General features: G+C 37.3%; 1 protein-coding gene across 2 annotated transcripts in view; it reads left to right on the top strand.

Moving 5' to 3' along the window:
* The window catches only part of SAMSN1 (SAM domain, SH3 domain and nuclear localization signals 1), a 144,319-nt gene that overhangs the window by 21,683 nt on the left and 99,610 nt on the right, over nucleotides 1-23,026 (top strand). Inside the window, exons 3-6 of one of the 2 annotated variants that reach the window (XM_035709345.2) lie at nucleotides 3,173-3,210; nucleotides 6,100-6,137; nucleotides 8,320-8,406; nucleotides 17,731-17,811. In XM_035709345.2, the coding sequence (XP_035565238.2) occupies nucleotides 3,173-3,210; nucleotides 6,100-6,137; nucleotides 8,320-8,406; nucleotides 17,731-17,811 (244 nt within the window). The remainder of the gene's footprint in view (nucleotides 1-3,172; nucleotides 3,211-6,099; nucleotides 6,138-8,319; nucleotides 8,407-17,730; nucleotides 17,812-23,026) is intronic. The other variant, XM_025449622.3, reaches the window with a different exon arrangement.

The raw sequence follows: 23,026 nt of genomic DNA, 5'->3' as shown, positions 1-23,026 counted from the left end.
ATTTGCCTACATTTCATTTTTTATTTTCCTAACAATTGCCAGGGGTAAAAATTAAATTAAGCCACAAACTCCCTAGTGAATGAAAGGTAAGACTAATGATTAGTGCTTGATTTAGGGGATAATGAAACGAAGGCTAACAGGAGCAAGTTTTGCCTAGTATTTATGGCAAGTGTCAAATTAATGGACTAGATAGAATCATTTCATCGACTCGCTGAAATGGTATCTTCTTTTTGGAGTTCAGAGTAACACACACACACACACACACATACACACACAGATGTAGTTCTAAAAATAAAGCTGCATCTAGTCTTTCTTTGACTTGCTCCTCTAGGAATACAGGGTCTGAACTCAATACATAACAGTCTGCTTATGTAAGCAGAAGTCAGAATGGAAAGCAGCTGCCTTGAGTCTGGTACAAGGAGTACTAAAAATTGCTTAACCAGTTCAGTAGTAATCTACCACTAGGCAACATCCAGGGAACAGACGTATTATTAATTAAGTAGCTGTTGCCCTGTTTGAGTAATCTCTTCCCCCCACATAATCACACTTCAGTCTCACATTTAATGTGCTTGACTCTCTCTGCCATCTTAGAGGAAGCAGGTTGCCAAAGGAAAGCTACATTACTTCTTATATCTTAATAGGGATTAAAAGAAGTTTTAACCCAAAATCTTGTTCTTTTTCTTTTTCAAGCTGTATTTATTTAAATAATCTCCACATGCAACATGGGGCTTGAACTCACAACTCAAAGATCAGTACTTTTCCTACGGAGCCAGCCAGGCACCCTTCAAAATCTTTTTCGAAAGTATCCATCATAAGAGAACTCTGTAACACAACATTCCCAAACCAAAGTGATTCATTACAAGTAAAAATGGCTAACCTGGATTCCAGTAAAGCAGAAAAAATTAGATAGTCCCTAGAAAATGTTGTGACAAAATATACCCTAAAAATAACCAATCTTTGTCCCTGGTCTTGATCCGGATGTCTCTATGCCTCAGCCCAGAGCTAACTGTATCTCTTTTACCATAATCAGCAGTCACATGTATTTGACCAGTTTTGTCGGAGCCCAACGCCTACTTAGCCAAGGCTTCACCTAAGTGAGGCAGAAGACTGTGTTTGAATAATACACCCCCCCATCCCAGACTCAAACACTTAAAGCTCCATTGCACACAAGTTTTGTGAGTCCTCTGGAATTAATCTCTTTGGTAGCATTTTTCGTACAGCACAAAATAAACTTTACCATGTAAAACAGAAACCAAGATCATGGATTACTGATATAAGTTAATTCAAAAGTACTGTGGCTTGTATGATTAAAAATACAGACATTATCTAATGTTTCCCAACTTTCATATTGCAAGTTGACCTTTTATACTCTAGACCAGACACCTCTTTCTCTATACTCAAAATAGGGAGAATCTATTTAGAAGACTATGAGATTTGCAATCTGAAGAAATTTATCTAATCCTATAGACTTTATCTAATCCTATTAGACTCAAAACAGTAAATTCTGACTACTGAGACATATTTAGCCCAGATTTTATAGATTATGTGAACATGGAACTTGTTCCTTCCCAGCTAAATTACAAATATGTGTGATAGGAAAATATAACTACAAAGATGGATGGCCATCCTCTTTCCTGATGACCCTCACAAAGCTGGTATGGTTGCTGATGGTGGTGAAAGGAACACAGTTGGCTTCTAGGCTGAGGTGTGGAGACATCCAGACCAATACTGAAGGAATTTCACAAAAAGACCATGGATAGAGTTGGGTTATTTTTAGGACACATGATGATAAAGCATAGAGAATTGAAGGAGTGGTATGTGCTGATATGTCACCTCACCTCAGGGTTTACTTCATGATTCTCAAGTATTTACCCCCACTCCCACCTGTTTAGACATTGTCCTGTGGGGGACCCATAGGTATCTTAACTTGGCAAAAACTGTTCCTCAAGTTCAGGGATGGGGATCCCTGGGTGGCGCAGCAGTTTAGCACCTGTCTTTGGCCCAGGGCGCGATCCTGGAGACCCGGGATCGAATCCCACATCGGGCTCCCGGTGCATGGAGCCTGCTTCTCCCTCTGCCTGTGTCTCTGCCTCTCTCTCTCTCTGTGTGACTATCATAAATAAATAAAAATTAAAAAAAAAAAGTTCAGGGATGGAGTGTGTCAGCATCTGGAATTTTCAGTGACACTCTACTCACCAGCTTGAAATACATAATTTAAATTGTCCTTGAGAGTTCAATCTTGACAAAAACATAACAAGGGTTAGAGAAAGGGTCCCTTCAGTTACTTTGTAGGGGAAAGGTTATCCTGGATTTGGCAGTGCTCAGACTAATACTATCAACCAATTTTCCTTTTTCTGATTTTCATTTATATTCTTCCCCACCTTTGCATTTCTATTTTTCCCCCATCTGGAATATTGGTTCCAACAGTCTTTACTACACAAATTCCTACCACACCAGTCAAAGCTCTCTACAACATGGTCTGTTGCCTATGATATAGTAGATAATCAAAAAGTACCCCGAGCATCAAAAATGTAAATGGTTTTGAATGAAGGGGAAGACGAGTGATAACAGGAAAATCTTAAGGGTTCTTAAAGGTGCCAGGGAGCAGTTTAAGCTCTTTCAATGATGGTGAAAGATGTGGCGACATATTCTTCCCCGAAAAGTATTAGGGATTTTACACAACATTCAGTTACTCTGAAGAGAAAGGCCAGATGAATCACAGGTGTATTTCAACATACTCGAGGCATTGTGATAGTTTAAACTTTCTCAAAGGAAAGTACTGTGTGATGTAATTAGCATACTCTGGTGTGTATCTCCCCCCTTGGCGGTGGTGGGTTGATAGGGAATGAAAACTTGAAGTTATGAGGATTTAATTGCATGTTTTTAGTTCAAAGACTTGCTCTATTAACTGACCAGGGCTTTGAATAAGATATAAGCCCTAGTTAATAAAGAAAGCATCTACATCTCTCAAAGTTACAAAGAATAAAGAAAAAAAAATTGAACTGAGATTCTATGACATAGTGCCAAAATACAAGGGGGAAACACCAGTCAGTTTATTAGGAAGGGGGAAATGATACATTTGGATTACACTCAAAGATGTACCATACGTGAATTTTCCTTCTGATTTCTTAGAGTAGTATCATTTTATTTTCTTCTGTATTTTATTTTTCAGGAAGTTTCTAATTTTGAGGATGCACAACCAAAAAGAAAGTAAGTCAAGTTTACTTTGAAAACTTTACATTCTGTTAGTTCTGTAAGGTCAAATGGAATATTTTAGTGGTTTTCCTGTCAAAGTGCTGTTTAAAAAATCTAGATATGTTTTACTCTGCTACCATTTATCCATTTATGCTGATGCATAGGAAACCTGTGTTGTGACATTTCTGTATACAGGGATGTGAAAATTAAATTTCCAGAAGAAGAAACATGTGTTTCAATGAGGTTCAGATTAAAGTGGGAGCCTACTCAAAGACATGCTTCTATCAGTGACCTATTAATCTTCTGAAGGGTTCTTCTAATCCAAATAAAAATGTGTTTGTAAAGAGATTTCGGTTATTTAGGTCAGGCTTGGCTTTACGTATAGCTCATCAAGCTGCCAGAGGATGTGGCACACACATGTTGCATAAGGTAATGGGATTTTAACTAACAAGCTGGAAATACACAGGGGCCGGAGGTTGGTTTATGAGGAAATTTCCAGATTGGTTACTGATGATACAGAATAGCTTTCTTGCACTCTGGAATGGTCTGAGACCAAATTGTTAATACATGAAGTTCTCTTTGGTTGTAGCCTTTCTGGACAGCCTTCCTTTCCTGCTCCCAAGGCGTTCTGTGCTTTCATATCCTTTCCTACACTTCCTGTTCGAAGATTTTATTTTTTTATTATTTATTCATGAGAGAGAGAGAGAGAGAGAGAGAGAGAGGCAGAGACACAGGCAGAGGGAGAAGCAGGCTCCATGCAGGGAGTCTGATGTGGGACTCAATCCCAGGACTCCAGGATCACGCCCTGGGCCAAAGGCAGGCGCTAAACCGCTGAGCCACCCAGGGATCCCCTACCTTTCCTGTTCAAAGCTTTCTCCCAGTAAGTATATAAAATACATCCATAGTACTTAATTGGATGAGGAACAGCTTAGAGCACCTGGCAGGCAAGGGTAGTTTAAGCCACAGTTTACTCTTTACAATAGTGTCATTTTAAGCCTGACCTGGAGTAAAGAAGAGGTTTTTTGACAGGGCTCCTCTCAATCTTAAAAACTGCCCTATGTCACGGTTCATTCTATCCACAGATAAGGAACTCATCAATTCCAAATAAAACAGTTAAATGAAATTAGAGCTATTGGCTTATGATTGATGCTTCTCTAGATCAGAGGATGCCAAAACATTGAGTGGAAGGAATGAGAGGGAAAAGTACCAGATACTGACTGAATCAGGATTTTTCAAACTCAGTTACCATGTTCCTCAGATTCCAAACCATTAAAATAAAATTGAAGAATCTCAGCTTCCTTGATTCTTTTGTCCACCACTCCCCTGAAGGGAATAACATCTCGTGCTATTCTGCACCTACCTTACCTTACAATACTATAAATAGTTTTGGAACACTAACTCTTTGCCAAGAGGTGTCCTAAGCACTTGCATTAACAAGGAAAAAAGCAAACGCAAATAAAATGGTAAAGACAAAAATTATATATGCAGATTTTTTTTCTTACAACCCTGAGCTTAAGAAAAGGTGAACTTGGCATTAATTTAATGAGTACCAAGAATATTAAACAGTGGAAAACACTCAAGTTACAAACAAAGTTAATTATATGTACAGGACACACATGTGTTCACCTAGTGCATAAAATAATTATGATAGAGTCAGCATAGTCCTATCTTCCATCTCTGTTTTGGACATTTTATTATAGAAATTTTCAATTATATATAAAGGAGGAGATAATAGTGAACTCATATCACCAAGCTTGAACAGGTATCAACCTATAGTCTATCTCATTTCATTTCTACCCACTTGACTCCCCAGCCCTCCAACTCCCACTATTTTTTTAAGAGTAGATCCCAGATACATAATTTCATGCTCTGATATATATTGTTAAAAAGCAAGCACTGTATTTTTTTTTAAAAAAAGCATAAGCACATTACCACCACTACACTAGAACAACATTAAGAAAAGTTGTGTAATATGACCAAATATATAGTCACTGTTAAAATTTTTCTAATAGCCTCAAGTGCTTTTTATTTATAGTTAATTTGAATCATGATCCAAACAGGATCATTGTAATGCATTCAGTTCACATTTCTTAATTCATAGGTCCTTCTCCATTAATTTGCTGAAGAAACTGGATTGTTTGTTCTGAGGAATTTTGCTGATTGCATCATTTGTGGTATTTTTCTTAAAACAACAACAACAACAACAACAACAACAAAAACCCCATGTTCTTCTATCCTCTATGCTTCCTGTAAATTTTGTAGTCAGATCTCGAGGCTAGATAATGTTTAAGTTTGATATATGTGTATATATTTTAAAAGTAGGTCATCAGTGACTATATGCTTCCTGTTGCATTACTTTGGAAGCCTGTATATCTGGTTGTCTTCTATGCTTATGACTGTGAACTTGCTTAGTGGGTTCAGATGGCATCAGGCTGATCCATTCAGCACAAAGTTGCCCTTCAGCCTTGCAATGAAAAGTTTTTAACGTCATTTGTTGATTATCGCCAAGATCTATTGTTTCATTAGGGATTGTATGTGATTATATTCAATCATTCTTTCTGTATTTATTGAACAGAATTATTCCAAAAAGAGCTTTTCCACATTAACTATTTATTGATTATCTTGAGATATATTCATGTAAAAATGGCTCACTTTGTGTGTGGGGGTGGTTTATAAATGTTGCGTGGATATTTCTCTATATTGCTTGGAAATTTCCAGGCCAAGATTATCCTTGCCATATAGGGTCAGGAAAATTCAGGGCTATATATAGACCTTCGTTATAGGTAGAATTTATGTCTGCTCTGAAACATATTACAAGCATGTTTAGGTAATCTAGTTTCTGTTTAATTAAAAATATTATTTACTAGATGTAGACTTAAATATCTGTTCCTTTTATTCCTCTAGGTCAATCTGGAGATCTGTGTCTGAAAACAAAAGATTTGGTTAGTAATTCATAAGATTACTCATGCAGATAATATGTTCTGTTTCTCTGAAACTTCTTTTCTTCTGCCATTTCCATACAGCAACAATAAGTGATTAATGAAAGTCAAATTGAATTGTCTTTGAATTCTATAGAAGAAATTTTTTTAAAAGGAAGGTGGTTCCATTCTAACTGTAAATGGCTAAGACAAAGAAATCATTGATTTATTCAGAATAATTTCCTTTTACATTAAAAATATAATTCTCTTTGATGGTTTATTGGCTGATTATCTTCCGGCTTCCCAACTTTAGCTTGGCTGACCATGGTCAAGGTGACCTCTTCGGTATCTTTTCAGATACATGAAACCAGCAGTGAATAAAAAAGAAATAAAAAATGGTTGTATTACAAAAGATTCTTCTACAGCATTTCAAGCACCAGATCTTTTCTTTAGTTTCTGTGATTACAGTACTTGTAGTTAAAATAAAGGCAATTGGCTTGATTTGCATTTAATTCTGAAGTAAATATCTATTAATTTTAGAAATTAATGGATGTCTCTCCTCTTATAGAATATAGTGTCACTAATTATAAAATAGTCACAGTGGTAAACATCTGGATTATTCAGACAATAATTTATTTTTTTAAAGATTTTGTTTATTTATTTGAAAGAGCATGCATGAACAAATGGGGGGGAGGGGCAGAGGGAGAGGAAGAAGCAGACTCCCCACTGAGCAGGGAGCCCAATGCAGGGCTTGATCCCATGATCCCAAAATCAACACCTCAGTGGAAGGCTGACACTTAACCAACTGAACCACCCAGGGACAGAGGCAGTAATTTATTTTTAATGCAGTTTGTCAAACTTGTGCGTGCCTTTTCTCTCCAGCAGAATCTAGGAGTTGGATGCTCAAACTCCTTTCGTCATCTTTTCAAAAACCAGTCTCCTGAGTAGGATCTGAAAGCTCATTCAGACCAAAGTGATGATCACAATGGATGCATCTTCCAAGAGTGTCTTCATTTTAATTAGGTCTGATATTCTTCAGGTGGCAGCAGCCACAGGGACTACGTACTATCTCACTAGTCAAGGCCTTGTGGGCAGCTAGTTGTTAAATATTTTGAATATCAGCCCTGATTTAAATAATGCATAATCTTAAATAAAAGAAAAAGATATATTTTCCATATACACTTATTCACATAGCCTGCTCTGCAATTTGTGCACACAAGGCTATAGATGTTTCCATCTTAATATAATTCTTGATGCTTGACTGCCTTCCTGTAGTCAAATATGAGAGTAAATAATGACTTTAAAAACAACATAGGTGGGCAGCCCGGGTGGCTCAGTGGTTTAGCGCTGCCTTCTGTCCAGGGCGTGATCCTGGAGACCGGGGATCGAGTCCCACATCGGGCTCCCTGCATGAAGCCTGCTTCTGCCTCTGCCTGTGTCTCTGCCTTTGTGTGTGTGTGTGTGTGTGTGTGTCCCTCATGAGTAAATAAATAAAATATTGAAAAAAAAAAAAACAACACAGGCATGCTGACCTTGTTTCCATGTGATGCTTTGGGTGCGTAATCTCAATTTTGCTTTATCAATATGATGATACAACATGTGTAATGATCCTCTTTGGTAAGGAGGTTAGAAGGGATTCTAATTTCTTCATTTTATTTTTTTTTAATTTGTTTTAATTTTTTTTTTTTAATTTCTTCATTTTAGTGTAGTTCTGTTCTTCACCACATGTCCAGGTTCTGCTCTAGGTGGTGTGAGGACAAGGGCAAGCAAGTCATCGTTCTTCCACTCAAGATTTGAGAGTTTCTTGAAACTATCACAACTCATTTTTCTCTCCATACATGTGATCATTTAGTTACAAATGATGAGGAATGTGGAGGGTGGAGGCACTGAACTAAGCCTAAAATCATAAAGGTTAACTCAGGAAAAATACTTCCAAGAATAATATAATCATAAACTATCAACAGGTATTTCAATTGCAGCATCCTACCACAAATGCTTGGGTGCTTATATAGTTCATGGAAATAAATGGGAGCCCACAGGACGCTTGGGGTTTTGCGTCAGGGACTACTACACTCTCCAGGATGGACCACAGAGCTCTCTGATTATCACTTACCAAGTTAGAACTCTGTGCTGATCTTGTTTTGATTTTATATTTCTTACACTTACTGGACATATTTCTGCTAACCAATCCTCTACTATATTTTAGAAAGGAAAACAGTGAATGACACAATCTGGCAGGAACCCGGCAAGGCTGAGAATGATTCCCACATCAGAAGACACTGTCAGCTAAAAGGTAATTGCTAAATTTAGTTCAGCTGACTTAGCATTTTCCCAAAGTAGTTTAAAGGGCAGGTAAGACAACTTTATCTCTTTCTCTTTTAAAATAAGCAGGGCATTGTGGTCTACTTAAAAAGGAAAAACAAAAAACAAAAAACAAAAAACAGGGACACCTGGGTGGCTCAGCAGGTAAGCCTCTGCCTTCGGCTAAGGTCCTGATCCTGGAGTCCTGAGATCGAATCCCACATCGGGCTCCCTGCATGGAGCCTGCTTCTCCCTCTGCCTGTGTCTCTGCCTCTGTCTGTGTGTGTCTCTTGTGAATAAGTAAAATCTGAAGAAAAAAAAACTAGAATAGGAAGTATATATTATTAATAGGATATATACCCATGTATTGGTGTGTACAGATACACATAGATGTATAGAAAGGAAGTGGAATCTAGGTTGACTGTTATTCAGTTACCCCAAAGCCCCCTCCAGCGACCCTCAGTTTGTTTCCTATGCTTAAGGGTCTCTTATGGTTTGTCTCACTTTCTGATTTCATCTTGTTTCATTTTTTCCTCCATGATCTTCTGTTTTGTTTCTTAACTTCCACCTATGAGTGAGATCTATGATAATTCTCTCTCTGATTGACTTATTTCACTTAGCATAATATCCTCAAGTTCTATCCACATCGTTGCAAATGGCAAGATTTCATTTTTTGATGGCCGAGTCATATTCTATTATATATATCTACCACATCTTCTTTATCCATTCATCTGTTGATGGACCCATGGGCTCTTCCCATAGTTTGGCTACTGTGGACATTGCTGCTATGAGCATTGGGGTGCAGGTGCCCCTTTGGATCAGTAAATTTGTATCCTTGGGGTAAATACCCAGTAGTGCCATTGCTGGGTTGTAGAGTAGCTCTATTTTCAACTTTTTGAGAACTTATATACTGTTTTCCAGAGTGGCTGTACCAGCTTGCATTCTTGTCCGTGGCGTACAAGGGTTCCCCTTTCTCTGCATCCTTGCCAAGTGGTGTGCCAAGTGATGTGGAGCATTTTTTTTTTTCATTTGTCTGTTGGCTGTTTGTATGTCTTCTTTGGATAAATGTATGCTCATGTCTTTTGTCCATTTCTTGATTGGACTATTTGTTCCTTGGGTGTTGAGTTTAATAAGTTCTTTATAAATCTTGGATTCTAGCCTTTTATCTGATATGTCACATGTTAACTGTTTCCTTTGCTGTGAAAAGCTTTTTATCTTGATGAAGTCCCAATAGTTCATTTTTGCCTTTGTTTCCCTTGCCTTTGGAGATGTGTCTAGCAAGAAGTTGCTGTCGCCGAGGTCAAAGAGGCTGCTGCCTGTGTTCTCCTCTAGGATTTTGATGGATTCCTGTCTCACATTTAGGACTTTCATCCATTTTGAGTCTGTTTTTGTGTATGGTTTAAGGAAATGGTCCAATTTCATCTTCTGCATGTGGCTGTCCAATTTTCCCTACACCACTTATTGAAGAGACTATCTTTTTTCCATCGGATATTCTATCCTGCTTTGTAGAAGATTAGTTGACCATAGAGTTGAGGGTCCATTTCTGGGTTCTCTATTCTGTTCCATTGCTCTATGTGTCTGTTTTTGTGCCAGTACCATACTGTCTTGATGATCACAGCTTTGTAATAGAGCTTGAAGTCCAGGATTGTGATGCCAACCATTTTGGTTTTCTTTTTCCATGTTCTTTTGGCTATTCATGGTCTTTTCTGGTTCCATACAAATTTTAGGATTATTTGTTCCAACTTTGTGAAATAAGTTGATGGTATTTTGATAGGATTGCATTGAATATATAGATTGCTCTAGGTAGCATAGACTTTTTAACAATATTCTTCTAATCCGTGAGCATGGAACATTTTTCCATTTCTTTGTGTTTTCTTCAGTTTCTTTCACGAGTGTGTCTATAGTTTTCTGACTACAGATCTTTTGCCTCTGTAATTAGGTTTATTCCTACTTATCTTATGGTTTGGGGTGCAATTGTAAATGGGATTGACTCCTTAATATCTTTTTCTTCTGTCTCATTGTTAGTGTATAGAAATGCAACTGATTTCTGTGCATTGATTTTATATTCTACCATTTTGCTGAGTTCCTCTGTTAGTTCTAGCAATTTTGGAGTCTTTTGGGTTTTCCAAATGGAGTACCATGTCATCTACAAAGAGTGAGAGTTTGACTTCTTCTTTGCCAATTCAGATGCCTTTTATTTCTTTTTGTTGTCTGATTACTGAGGGTGGGACTTCTACTACTATGTTGAACAGTGATGAGAGTGGACATACCTGTCGTGTTCCTGATCTTAGGGGAAAAGATCTCAATTTTTCCCCATTGAGAACACATTTATTGTGGACATTTTGTACATGGTTTTTATGATATTGAAGTATATTCACTCTATCCCTACACTGTGAAGCGCTTTAATCAAGAAGGGATGCTGTACTTTGTCAAATGCTTTTTACCAATAATACATTATATGTTAATTTTATTTAAATAAAAATTTTAAAAAATCATCAGAAACAAACTGAGGGTCACTAGAGGGGATGAAAGCAGGGGGACGGGGTAACTGGGTGATGGAGGGTATGTGATGTAGTGAACATTGGATATTATATAAGACTGATTAATCACTGACCTCTACCTCTGAAACCAATAATACACTACATGTTAATTAATTTAATTTAAATAAAATTAAAATAATAAATAGAATCTGTGGTCTCACGGCATGTGCATTTACAAATAAATGGACTACCTTAGCCAAAAGTTAAAAAAAAAAAAAATTAGGTTGACTATTGAAGCAAAGAATCAATTGCAAATAATATTTGACAGTCTTTAATGTCTAAGAGAATTTTAAAATGTATTAAAAATCAGCACAGAAAAATCCTCTAAAATAACATCAATATATTAGTAGTTGTTCAAACATTTAAGTTTTTCTTAAAAATATAAAAGAATAACCTTGATTATTAATACAAAATTATATCATTTAATAATCTAAAAATTTCCAGGAAGTGAAAATTAGTAGCCAGGTATAGAAAAATTAATTAATAATAAATGACTTCAAAGTTAAAATCAGGGATCCCTGGGTGGTGAAGCGGTTTAGCGCCTGTCTTTGGCCCAGGGCCCGATCCTGGAGACCCGGGATCGAGTCCCACGTCAGGCTCCCGGTGCATGGAGCCTGCTTCTCCCTCTGCCTGTGTCTCTGCCTCTCTCTCTCTCTCTCTCTCTGTGACTATCATAAATAAATAAAAATTTAAAAAAAAAGTTAAAATCAGTTAACTTTGGGAATGAATAAAACACAAAGTCTTAAGAATTCACAAAGATGAATAGCAGCATAAAAAGTTGATCTACTTGGTATGCTTCCTCTAATGTTATTGGAACAAGAAATAATTGATTGTGTTAGTTATTGATTATTTAAGAGTTTATAATTTTTAAAAATATTTTTAATATCTTGAGACAGGGAATTATAATGCATTTTTATCATTAGTTTAGTGATTTGATTATAGACTGTTCAAATTTTACCTTTTGTTTAAGAGTGCTCTTAATTAAATAAGTAATTTACAAAGTAATTACTTATGAAAATAATTTATTTTGAAATATTTCGGTTTTCAAGATTATGTAACATTTCAGTGAATAAATTTAACTGAATTCTTAAACATAATTTTCTCTATTATAAGTAAATAGATAAAGCATATTGAGATTTAGATATTTTCTTTTAATTACAACATAGGAAATGTTTTAATAATATCATGTTTTGACTGGACTCTCTACCTCACAGATGCCAGCTATCCTCATTCACACTCTGTAGATTAGTCAAACATTCATCTACATCATCTGCCCTCTATCCCTTTAATAAACACATTTGATTTTTAGCTTATCATATATTGATCTATGGATGAAGAAGTTATAATTGTACTATAGATTATTTTAACTTACAAATTTTGTCATAAGTTTCCTTAAGAATTCAATTTGCTAAAACCAATTTCTCTGATTTTTTTTTAACTGTATAGCCAAAAAATCTTGGCTTACAGTGAGGTGTTTCTGATTAGTGATGTGTTCTTTGTCAGAGAAGAAAAAAGAAAGCCTTTAAAGAAACCTTCTCAGCTTTGGGTATTTGTGATTCTTGAGCTACCGCATATTTGTGTGTGTATTTGTGTGTGTGCGTGTATCTAAAATTTCAGCTGGCATTCCAGCAGTAGCAGCTGAGTCACAGGACATTTCCTAGGGATTAATGCTGTGCGAGGAAGAGTTGATGGCCTGAGACCAAGGCTGTCGGTGTCATTGTAAATTGAAGGGAGAAATTCGTGGCGAAGGGAGGACCACATGTTGTGGACTTGAATTTTATGGGTGGAGTAGCTTCATTTGGAAAGCTCAGAGTATTTCTAGGCAATTAGTGCCCTACCCATCAACCCATAATATTTCTTTCTCATTTTAAACACTACTTTTCAACCGTTAATTGCATAATTACTTAAGAGAGGTTTACTGTGTCTGAGGATAGGCAGTCTGTCAAGTTTAGGGAGAGGAAGACCTGAAGGTGCCTCATCAATATCACCAGAGCCCATTATTTTATTGAACACGAATGATGAAATTTTAAAGACAGCCTCAATAAAACAGAAGGAATGTATAGGTAATTAAATGGTAGGAGTGGTACTAACTCCCAAAGAATCTGTTACAAACTCAAAAACCAAAAATAAATAAATAAATAAATAAATAAATAAATAGCCATTTTTCTCCATTTCTGTTTCAAAATAGTATTTCTACATGACACATATTAATAGCATTTCAGGCCTAAAGAGTACTGAGACCCCATGGAAGGAGCATCCACAGGTTGTGTTCATCAAGGATTTATGCCTGGTGTTTTAATCCATAAAGATATTCTCATAACTCGATGATATGACTATGTTATGTCAGTTAAGACAAAATTTATCAGAATAAGTTGAATGCCAGGAGCATAATATTTTTAGTTTATCTAGTCCATTTCCCATTTCCTTCTTCTAAGAAGAGTTTTATCAAAACCTCCATCTGTGCTGTTAAAAGAGACTACATCTGTAAAATAAAAATTCGGGATAAATTAAGTGCTCAGGACTTTATGACTGAAGCTCTGATATAGTTTAGGTAGCAAGGGAAATTAGCCTGTAACTCATATTAATTGTATTTTTAGCACCATAAACAGGCGAATATTCATAATATTCATTACAGTAAATTAAAGCCAATTTTAAGATTTCAAAATTTATTTTGGTCTTAATTTTTTGTCATTTGCTTTTCCTTTTTTAAGATTTTATTTATTTATTTGAGAGAGAGAGAGAGGCAGAGCATAAGCAGGGGGAGCAGCAGCCGCTGAGGGAGATGGAGAAGCAGGCTACTCACTGATCAGGGGCCCTGGGATCATGACCTGAGCCCAACCAAGGCCGAGGCTTAATTGACTGAGCCACCCAGGTGCCCCTATTTTGGCCTTCCTTTTATGAAGAAAACAAATTAAGCCTAAAAACAACAAACTTTGAAATATGTGAATAGGAGTTTACCTAAGATCAAGTTTTATTTATGTAAAGATAATATCAGGAACAAAGTTTTTATATTTTATCAGAAAGTTCAAGAATAAAAGCAAAGCAAAAATTTCAAAAAATTATCAAAAGTAAACAAAACCTGCTTAGAGATTTTTCGAACAGTGTGACCATGCCAGACTATTCCATAAAACAGAAAATACACACACACACACACACACACACACACACACAAAATTGACCTGTTAGTAAAGGAAGTAAGGGGCTGGATAAGGCCAATAAACATGGTTAGTATTGAAGGGAATATTAATTTTACCCATACTGCTGTCAAATTATTTTAAAAATAAATACTCCTTACATAGATTTTGATGAGATTCATTATCAAAAATCCCACTGGAGGAGAGAAGCTGTGAGGGCTTCCCAGTTTAGCATTTGAATTGCCATTGGTGTGAAATCTTCTTTGCTGAATTCTAGTCGCTATTACTTGGCAAGCCTTTTCAGAGTAAGCATATAAATATTTTGGTTTGGTTTTTCCAGACATTATGAATTCTCTTTCTTTTTTGGCTTGATACCCTCACTTTCAGGATGCCAAATATATAAAGTCACAAATGTATTTACTATTTGTTTAATTTTCAGGGACCACAGTCTAATTTAAAGATTGTTTCCCAAGACCATGTAATTTAACTCTAGTTAGACTGAGTTGCATGAAGAGTAACCAGGAGAAGCCCTATTTCACACCTGAATATCTGCTTATCATGTGGAAATAAACTCCCTGAGCAAAGGCTGCCTTTGAGTGGGCCTCTTACTTCCAAGGAGGGCTTTCTGAATTGAATGATAACACTCAGCCTCCTAGTGTTTTGTACAAATGAATCTCCCTTTAGTTCTGTCGGAGTTCTTCCTAGGATTATAGTTACCTGAGTATGGTCAGAAGTTATCTTCATTAGAATAACCTAAAAGCTGATTAGAAATATTGCTCTTGTACCTAATCTGAGGGGCAGTTGGAATCTGAATGTTTATGTGGAATGGTGCATTCCTATGTACACTGTCATTTGTGACTCACTTATGCAGTGCAGTGCATGCACGTTCTGATCACCTTGTTGCTGCAAACAAACCACCCTCAAATTTAATGGAATCAAATATTTTGTCAGGCTCGTGGATTTTGTGGGCCAGGAATTCATTCAGGGCAGTGCTTCATGATATCTGAGGCTTCTTCTGGAAAGCCTTTATTGACTGGGGAGGACTTAAATATCTGGTGGCTTGAATCATCTAGAGACCTTTTCATGTAGGTATTTGGCACCTGTTCTGGGATAACTTGCAGGCTGGGCTCAGTGGAGACTTTCAACTGGAGACCAATATGTGCCCTCTCCAAGTGATGTGAGCTCCCTCCTATGCCAAGGGCTGGGTTGCAAGAGAAAGAAACACGAGAGGGAGCTTCGCATATCGTGGGGGGAAGTGTCTGGAGAGCAAGCATCCCAAATGATCAAGACAGAAACTGTAAGGCTTCTTCTGACCTAGTGTTGGGGGTCACAAAGCATCATTTCCACTTCATTGTCCTGTGACAAGTGAGTTACTAAGATCAGCTCAGTTCAATAAGAGGAGAATTGAACTCTATTTCTGGATGGAGGCGTGCCAAGTTCACATTTCAGAACATGTGGTGTGAGAGAGATTTCTGTGGCCATCTATGGAAAGCACAACTGCATATTGCCTAATTCAACTATTGCAACTCTGTTGCTACTTAGGACCTAATTGCTTCTGTTTTTACAAATAATCTCTCATCGGACAATATTTAGAAGATTACAAATAAGTAAAAATGTATAAGACCACAAAATAATCAGCTACTCTCCATAAAATACCATTTTTTTGATGTCTCTTCCTTAGTCCAAGACTCTGGAAGGTCCTCCATTTTCTACAGCAGAGGCCACATACTGGTAGCTCTGTAACCTAATTTATTCTGAGAAAAAGCTTCCTTGGACTATAAGATACTTTAAAAATCAGGAAATTTTACATTAATATCAATATATTCATAGTTTCCTGAAAACGATGAGGGAAACCAACAATCCTGGGCTCAAAGTCTGAGGTGATTTTGGTTGGGAAAAGCTGAGAGCAATGACTGCCCTTTTAGCAATGGTGACCCATCACTCACCACAAATCTTCTATTACCTCCCTGACAAAATCACCTCATTTAGTTAAGTTGCTTATTTGACTGCATTTAGTTAAGTTGCTTTTATCCTGCAGATATATTTATATTTGCAACACTAGTCTAGTAGGTTATGTCCAAATTCCTCTACCTCGTACTCATGTGCCCTTAAAATTTCACTTTATTCACCCTTCCAGCCCTACGTCCCCCAACGCTATCTTCAGAATTGTCATTTGACCAATATCAATCTCTACACTTCATTAAATGTATTCCACTTATTCCACACAGTAGGCTAGTGTTTGTCACATTGCCGCTGTATTTTTATTTTTCCTTTTCTTCTCCCTTACCAAACTATATCCACTCTTCTAGCTTCCTCTGCAGTCATACCTCTCCCAGGAGCAGCCTGAGTCATAGTGCTCTCTCCCCATAGTAGCATTCGAATCACTCATTTTATAATTTGCATTGCTATTTAAGTGATGTAAAGCATGGTGCATATGCTCAGCTGCTTCCAGATTCTAGAGCACAGGTGACCACTTTACTGTTCTTTTCCTCTACCCAAAGGGTGTTCTCCAAATTTCATGGTAAAGGAATCAAAAAAGGGAAGAAATGAGGAATGAAGGAACAGAGATGAGAATCTTTCTCCTAAATACAAAAACTTAAACAAACAAAAATGGTTGTACAAACTGCTTCTTGCATCCTGACCCTGTAATGCAAGATCTAGTTGCAAAGAGTCAGATCACAAAACTAGCTTATTTTAAAATTTAAGTATTTTCCGGAATCTTGTGTGATTACTCTGATTTTAAATATTGTTAATGATATAAATAACTCTAAGACTGAGCTGTGAATTTAAAATATCTTTTCACTATTGCTAAAATAGAGATTTGCAGGAAACCTCCCCTCTGTATTTCACTGTGCATGGAGAGTAGGCCTTGCCCACAACCCCTCACACCTCACCCCCTGTAGAATCTGAGACTGACGAATAGCAGGAAACTAAAGTAGTGATTACAAGTAAAGCCTTCAGGCTTGGTGGCCCAGTGATATCTGCAGGCTCAGTAGCCTCATCTGTAAACTAAAGGGCTTAGATTAAGTGAACCTTAAAATTCTGTCCTCTTTTAGCACATGTACATTTCAGATTTACATAAATGGAAACCCTTTTCCAGTGACTGCAAGGGAAATGCTACTACTTTTTGAAAGATTTCATGTAGCTGCAAGCAAATGGATGCCATATTCCAAGCCTTTTACTAAAGCACGCCTAGAACAATTTCAACCTAAATAATCCATGTTGAGAAGACATAAGCCAATGAAGCTCAAAATGTCCAGGGGGGAGAGCTTAGTTTTACAGAATCAGGTGAGGTGATAACATCATGGAATCATAGCGTTTGGGAGTTAGACATGGCTTTTGTAGCTAGTATGCTACTCTTTCATTACTGAGAGGGGAAACTGAGTCCCAGAGAGGTTCCATGCCTTGCTCAGATACTCAGCTGGCCAGTGGCATTCTTCATTTTTATTTCATTAAATTTATATTTTATTTTGATCTGTTTCTTGTGAGAATAACATATCTTTAAGAAAGTAAAGATTTGTTATCTAGGCAATACAGTACTTTTTAATAGATTAATGAAAATAATGAGTATTAAATGGCACTTTAACTCTTAAATCCTGTAATTTCTGATAATCTACATATGACGTTAATCTCTTTTCATAGATCTAAATGAAGATGATTTTCTTTTGAGTAATAACATACATACTTTTCAAGGAAAAAAAAACACAAGGCATTTCCTGTCAGGTAATGTGAATACTCAACACTTGGCGTGGTGTTTTGTGAAAATCATCTTTTTATTGAGCTCTGTAATATTCTAGATGTAGTGTACAATACTTAGTCTTGTAGCTATTTTGCATTTAGATATTGTAGGTTGTTTTGTAATTGATATGCTTACATCTCTGTGAATTGGAATATAAGTGAAAAAATCAAATGATGACTTGAATTAATAAACCATTTTGATTATGTAAAACATTATGTTCTACAGCCTTTTGATAAGTAACTCTGAGCCTGTTAAATTAATGTCCTGGGATTTTCTCTGACAAGACCTATGTTAAGTGCTTAGAACTATCTGACAACCTTCAATGAGGGGCACGCCACTCGTGTTTTTACATTTGATATAAAAACATATACTATTATAAATTGCATTAATTAGCCCAGGAGTTCAGGTAATTAAGAATGTCTGAACCTTGGGCCTCCCTAATAATAATAACATAACATTAATTAACAGCCAAATAGTTGCTATTCACCCTGTAATGAAAAATAGTATATGAGTCAATAGGGCCAACTCAAGCATCATACTAATTTTTGATATTTTTCTGACAGCCATGGGATTCTCTTTAATCATTCTGATAGTTTTATTAGAAAATTTAGAACTGGCCTTCCTTGGGGCAGTAGCCTGATCAACAGGAAGACAGAACACAGCATCTGAACCATGAGGGGCTATTTGGTGAGAAAAGGCAGGTCACATTCCTAAATCCAGCCTGATTTCTGAGGCTGTCAGAGGCCTTCCAATGGATTAGACAGTGGACCATAACTTGTGATCAGCCACAGTTTCTGCTGGCTGTTCTGAGGCCGCCAGAGCAATAGTAGTGCACTCCTGAGGGAGCTGAGCACATGGTGTGAGTGCCTTCAACCAGTGAGTTCTCCTGCAGTGCATGGTGGAGAGCTCTGGAAAGAGCTCTAAATCTTAGTTTGGCCCTTAGTACCTCCATGATTTGGGGTAATTTACATAATCTCTCTCTCTACCTCAGTTTTCAAGATCTGAAAAATTTGTCTATAAGAACCTTTATCTCATGGCTGGCATGAGAGATTAAGTGAGATACTTTATTAAAGCACTTAGTTTCATGGCTGGCATTCAGGAGATGCTTTAAAAAAATTCAACTGCCACTGTCCCTGAGGCTCCTCTCTTCTCTTCTCCCTCCCATTCCTCCTCCTTTTACTCTTTGCAAGGGCTTGATGACACTTTCACGAGCACAGCTGGCCAATTATTTCTGAAATATGCAGTCTCATTCTCCTAAATTTAGATGAGGCCTCAGATATAGCATGTAAGTGAAACATTGTCTGATAGCCAGGGGAAAAAATGACGGCCGATTTACAGTAAGAGCTCCCCAGACATGTGCTATGCCAAAAGAAGTCCTTCTTTAGGTTTTAAGGAGAAAAATAGAACCATATCTGAGATGTTAAACTTCTTAGAAGAAAAGGGTTAAAGGTAAATCTTTACTATGCCAATCTTTCTGGCATTTTCATTGGCTAAGAAATGATCCTTCTAGAATAGTAACCATTCACTTGTACTATGTAGTTTATCATTGAAGATCAGTTTGGGGAATTCATAAACAGTGACAGACAAGCAGGAGATATCGAATCTAGAAATCTTCATTTGGGAGTGCAGGTTGGTCTTATCTATCTTTAATGTCTCTCTTATACACGATGGGCATTCAATTGAACTTAACTACTTAGGAAACACTTTTTCTGTATGACAGAATTGTGTAATGAAATATTATTAAGAAGTGTCATGCAAATTATTAATCTGTTAACTCCTTGTGACTGAGGAAAAGTAAAAGCACTTTACCCTTTGAAAGATGAGGCAGAGAGGGAACCACTGTCTGGTGTGAAGGGGCAGACTGGCTTATGGGTGGTATCTGTAAGAATGGACTTTGGCATAGAGTGCACCTCTCATCATGGGAGCAAATGACTTAACAGAGCCATGTTTCTCCAGTTGTGGTGTGGGAACTGTATGTATGACAATGAGGGGACTAGGGGGCACCAGGGTGGCTAAGTCAGTTAAGCACCCGACTCTTGATTTTGGCTCAGGCATGACCTCAGGGTCATGAGATGGAGCCGCCCATGGACTCCTTGCTGCTTAGGATTCTCTCTCTCCCTCTCCCTATTTATGAGTGAACTGATGATGCTAAGTACAAAAACTATGAGACTATGGCATCCAGACAGTTGATGGGCGCTGTCTACAGATATGGTGCTCCATGTAATTCTGTTTTACAAGCCCAAACTTGACTCATATCTGGTCTGGTCTGGGAAGACAGTAGCCTCACAGAAAAGTTAGTTTTTATTTCATATTGTGAGAATGATTGATATTCATTGTAGAACTTTTTAAAATCATGTAAAAGTAGAAAGGATTAAAATGATGAATAATATCTCAACAGGGTAAATATTTTCATATGGCTGGCTATTCTACTGAATATCATTAACATGGGATAAAGTTCATAGGAAGTAAAATATATTCATAATTATAAGTATCACAGGACTGTGTCTGCAAAATATATTTTGGGTGATAAAAACATTCATAATACAAAATGTAAACATTAACTGAATTACCAATCAGGAAATTCTCAACTAGATATGTTTCCTTCATGTTTTCAAAATAAGAGGAAAGATCTCAGGCATAGAAAAAAATGCAAGGAACCACATAGCAGGGGGTAGGGGTGGGAAGTGTTTATGGGATTCTCTCTCCAATACCGGCTTAGTGCCATGAATATTTCTGACTACTTGTCCTGGAAGAAACCTGCTGGAGAACCCACCTTGCAGGACAATTGCCGATGGGGGAGAGCTTGAAGCAAAGCCAACTGCCTGGTACTGTGATCATTATACCGACCATAAAGAACATCTTGGGGTAACTTGACTCCAGCATTTATTTTTGTATCCTTGTTCTTATTTGTTCTTTTCTGGCAGCATTCAGTTGATGGCTCAGACCTTTTGTAGCATATTGAAAAGGGTATAAAATATGCAGTAATACAGACTTTGGGCTAATATATTTTCAAAAATGTTTCATGCCTCATTTCTCACGTAAATTCTTAGGTTGCTTTCAGCCTTCAGAGCGTCATTCATATTCATGATAGAAAAGAGGGATAACATTTATTACTTTCAGTGCTGGTGATATTAAGCACTGTCAAGCACCCCCACCCAGGACTGCGCCAAAACCTTCTCTTCCTTCAGTGGAAAAAGTGTTGCTGAGTGAATTAATTTTTTAAAATATGTGTGTGTGTGTGTGTGTGTGTGTGTGTGTGTGTGTAAGCGTGGGTTAGGTTCCCTTCTAAGGGTTAGATGGCCTTACCCCCATTTCAACCAATTTCTTTTTTGATGTCCTTTTCTGTGGAGACTGCAAAGCTTACATATTTGAATTCTCAGCCTCCCCTGTAGTTAGGGTGGTTGTGGGATCCAGTTCCGACCAGTGAATTGTAGTGAGAAATGCCTGAAGAGGGTTTTCTTTTTGGTGGGGCAAGGGGGAGGAGGGTTAGCAAGGCCTTGCAAGGAGCAAGTTTTGTCCTTTGTTCTCTCCCTGCTGGAAGCTGGGACATGGTATCTGCTGAATTAGCAGCTGTCCTTCCATCATAGGACAAAAAGCACATCTTAAGAATGCTGGAGCAGGCAAAGGCATGGAGCCTGATTCATCAGAGACATTCTTGGGTCACCGCATCAGCACTGGACTGCCTATATTTGGACTTCTTGCTGTGAGGAATCATAAGCCCCACATGTTTAAGCCACTATGGTAGGGTTTTCTGTTCCTCAAAGCTGAACGTTTTCCTCAGAGATACACTTTATTCGTGTAACTGCCACGTTTGCCAGTGTCGAGCCCGAATTGCTCTAAGATATTAAACCACATCTTGCCCACAGAGTTAGTGTCTCAATCTAGCCCTGACTGTGCAATCTAGACTAGTCTCCTCCAGCGTAAGCAGTATCTAGAGTTGAGAGTCAGTCATTTAGTCCTTAATGTGAAAATTGGATTAATAACAAAAAAGAACTTCTTGGCTACATACAGCCCATTGGCAACATACAGACTTAACACTGTATCTAATGCAGCTCACCTTTGTTGGGAAAAACACTCACATCAGATCAAAGTGGGACTGCTTTTTGGTGAGCTGCACTGAGGTCTCCTGACACTAGGTGATGGGGGAGAGTCCTGCAGGGTTATGTTGTGATCTGTTAATGATGGGAGAGGGGGGTCCCCTCATTAGGTTTCATTAGACAGTTTGAGGTGGTTCTAAACAGAGGTGTGAACAAACTGTAAGGCAGGAAAAAAAAAAAAAAAACAGGCCAAGATGACAGATTGTTTAAATAGTACTTGCAAGTGTCAACTGAGAAGTAGTTAGTTTTTATGATGGAATATAAAAATGAACAAATTATAGTGTGCATCATTCTTATCTTCAAGTACTTTCTTATCCATTTATATAACTTTGCTACTGTATTAGTTATCTGTTTTCAAATTCCCTCTTCCTACTATCCGGCAGGGGTTTCTGCTCTTTGCTGGTGGCTGTTTGGAGGAATCAGTACCTCATCTTGTTGGCCTTTCCATATGGCTGCTTGAGTGTATCATAGTGTGGCATTTGGCTTCCCCCAGAACGAGCGGTCCAAGGCATAGAGTAAGAAGGAAACCATGATGCCTTTTAAGACAGTCTCAGAAGTCATATGCCATCATTTCTACCTTATTCTATTTGTTATATAATGAGTTATTACATCTAGCTCATTCTAAGGAGAGCTTAGTATGACCCACCTTTTGAAGAGAGCAGTATAAAACAATTTATGAACATATTTTAAAATGACCAAAACTACCTAATAATATTATGACATTATAGATGGAGGAGTTTTCCTATATCTCAAGAGTACTATTATAACTCATTTTACAGATAGGAAGAGTGTAGAGCTCTATTTGTTAGCTAGAAGAAAAATATAGCCTCTCTTTTTAATAGAAGATTTTACAGAGTGGCTTTAGTTGGTGTTAAGGAACACTGAATGTTGGTATGAAATCCACACCTTTGTTTCTGGTGAAATGAAATTAAAATCAGAATAGATTTTCTTAATTAGTATCCGAAGTCATTATCTATCTATTATCTATCTATCTATCTATCTATCTATCTATCTATCTATCATCTATCATCTATCATCATCTATCTATCTATCCATCCATCCTTCCCCTTTTAAATCAAGGAAAAGAGGGTAAGCAGTCCCC

The sequence above is a fragment of the Canis lupus genome, chromosome 31, assembly GCF_003254725.2.
Source record: "Canis lupus dingo isolate Sandy chromosome 31, ASM325472v2, whole genome shotgun sequence".
NCBI classification, from domain to species: Eukaryota; Metazoa; Chordata; class Mammalia; order Carnivora; family Canidae; genus Canis; species Canis lupus.
Note: the sequence above shows the minus strand (reverse complement) of the source record. Positions and strands in the feature narration are given on the sequence as shown.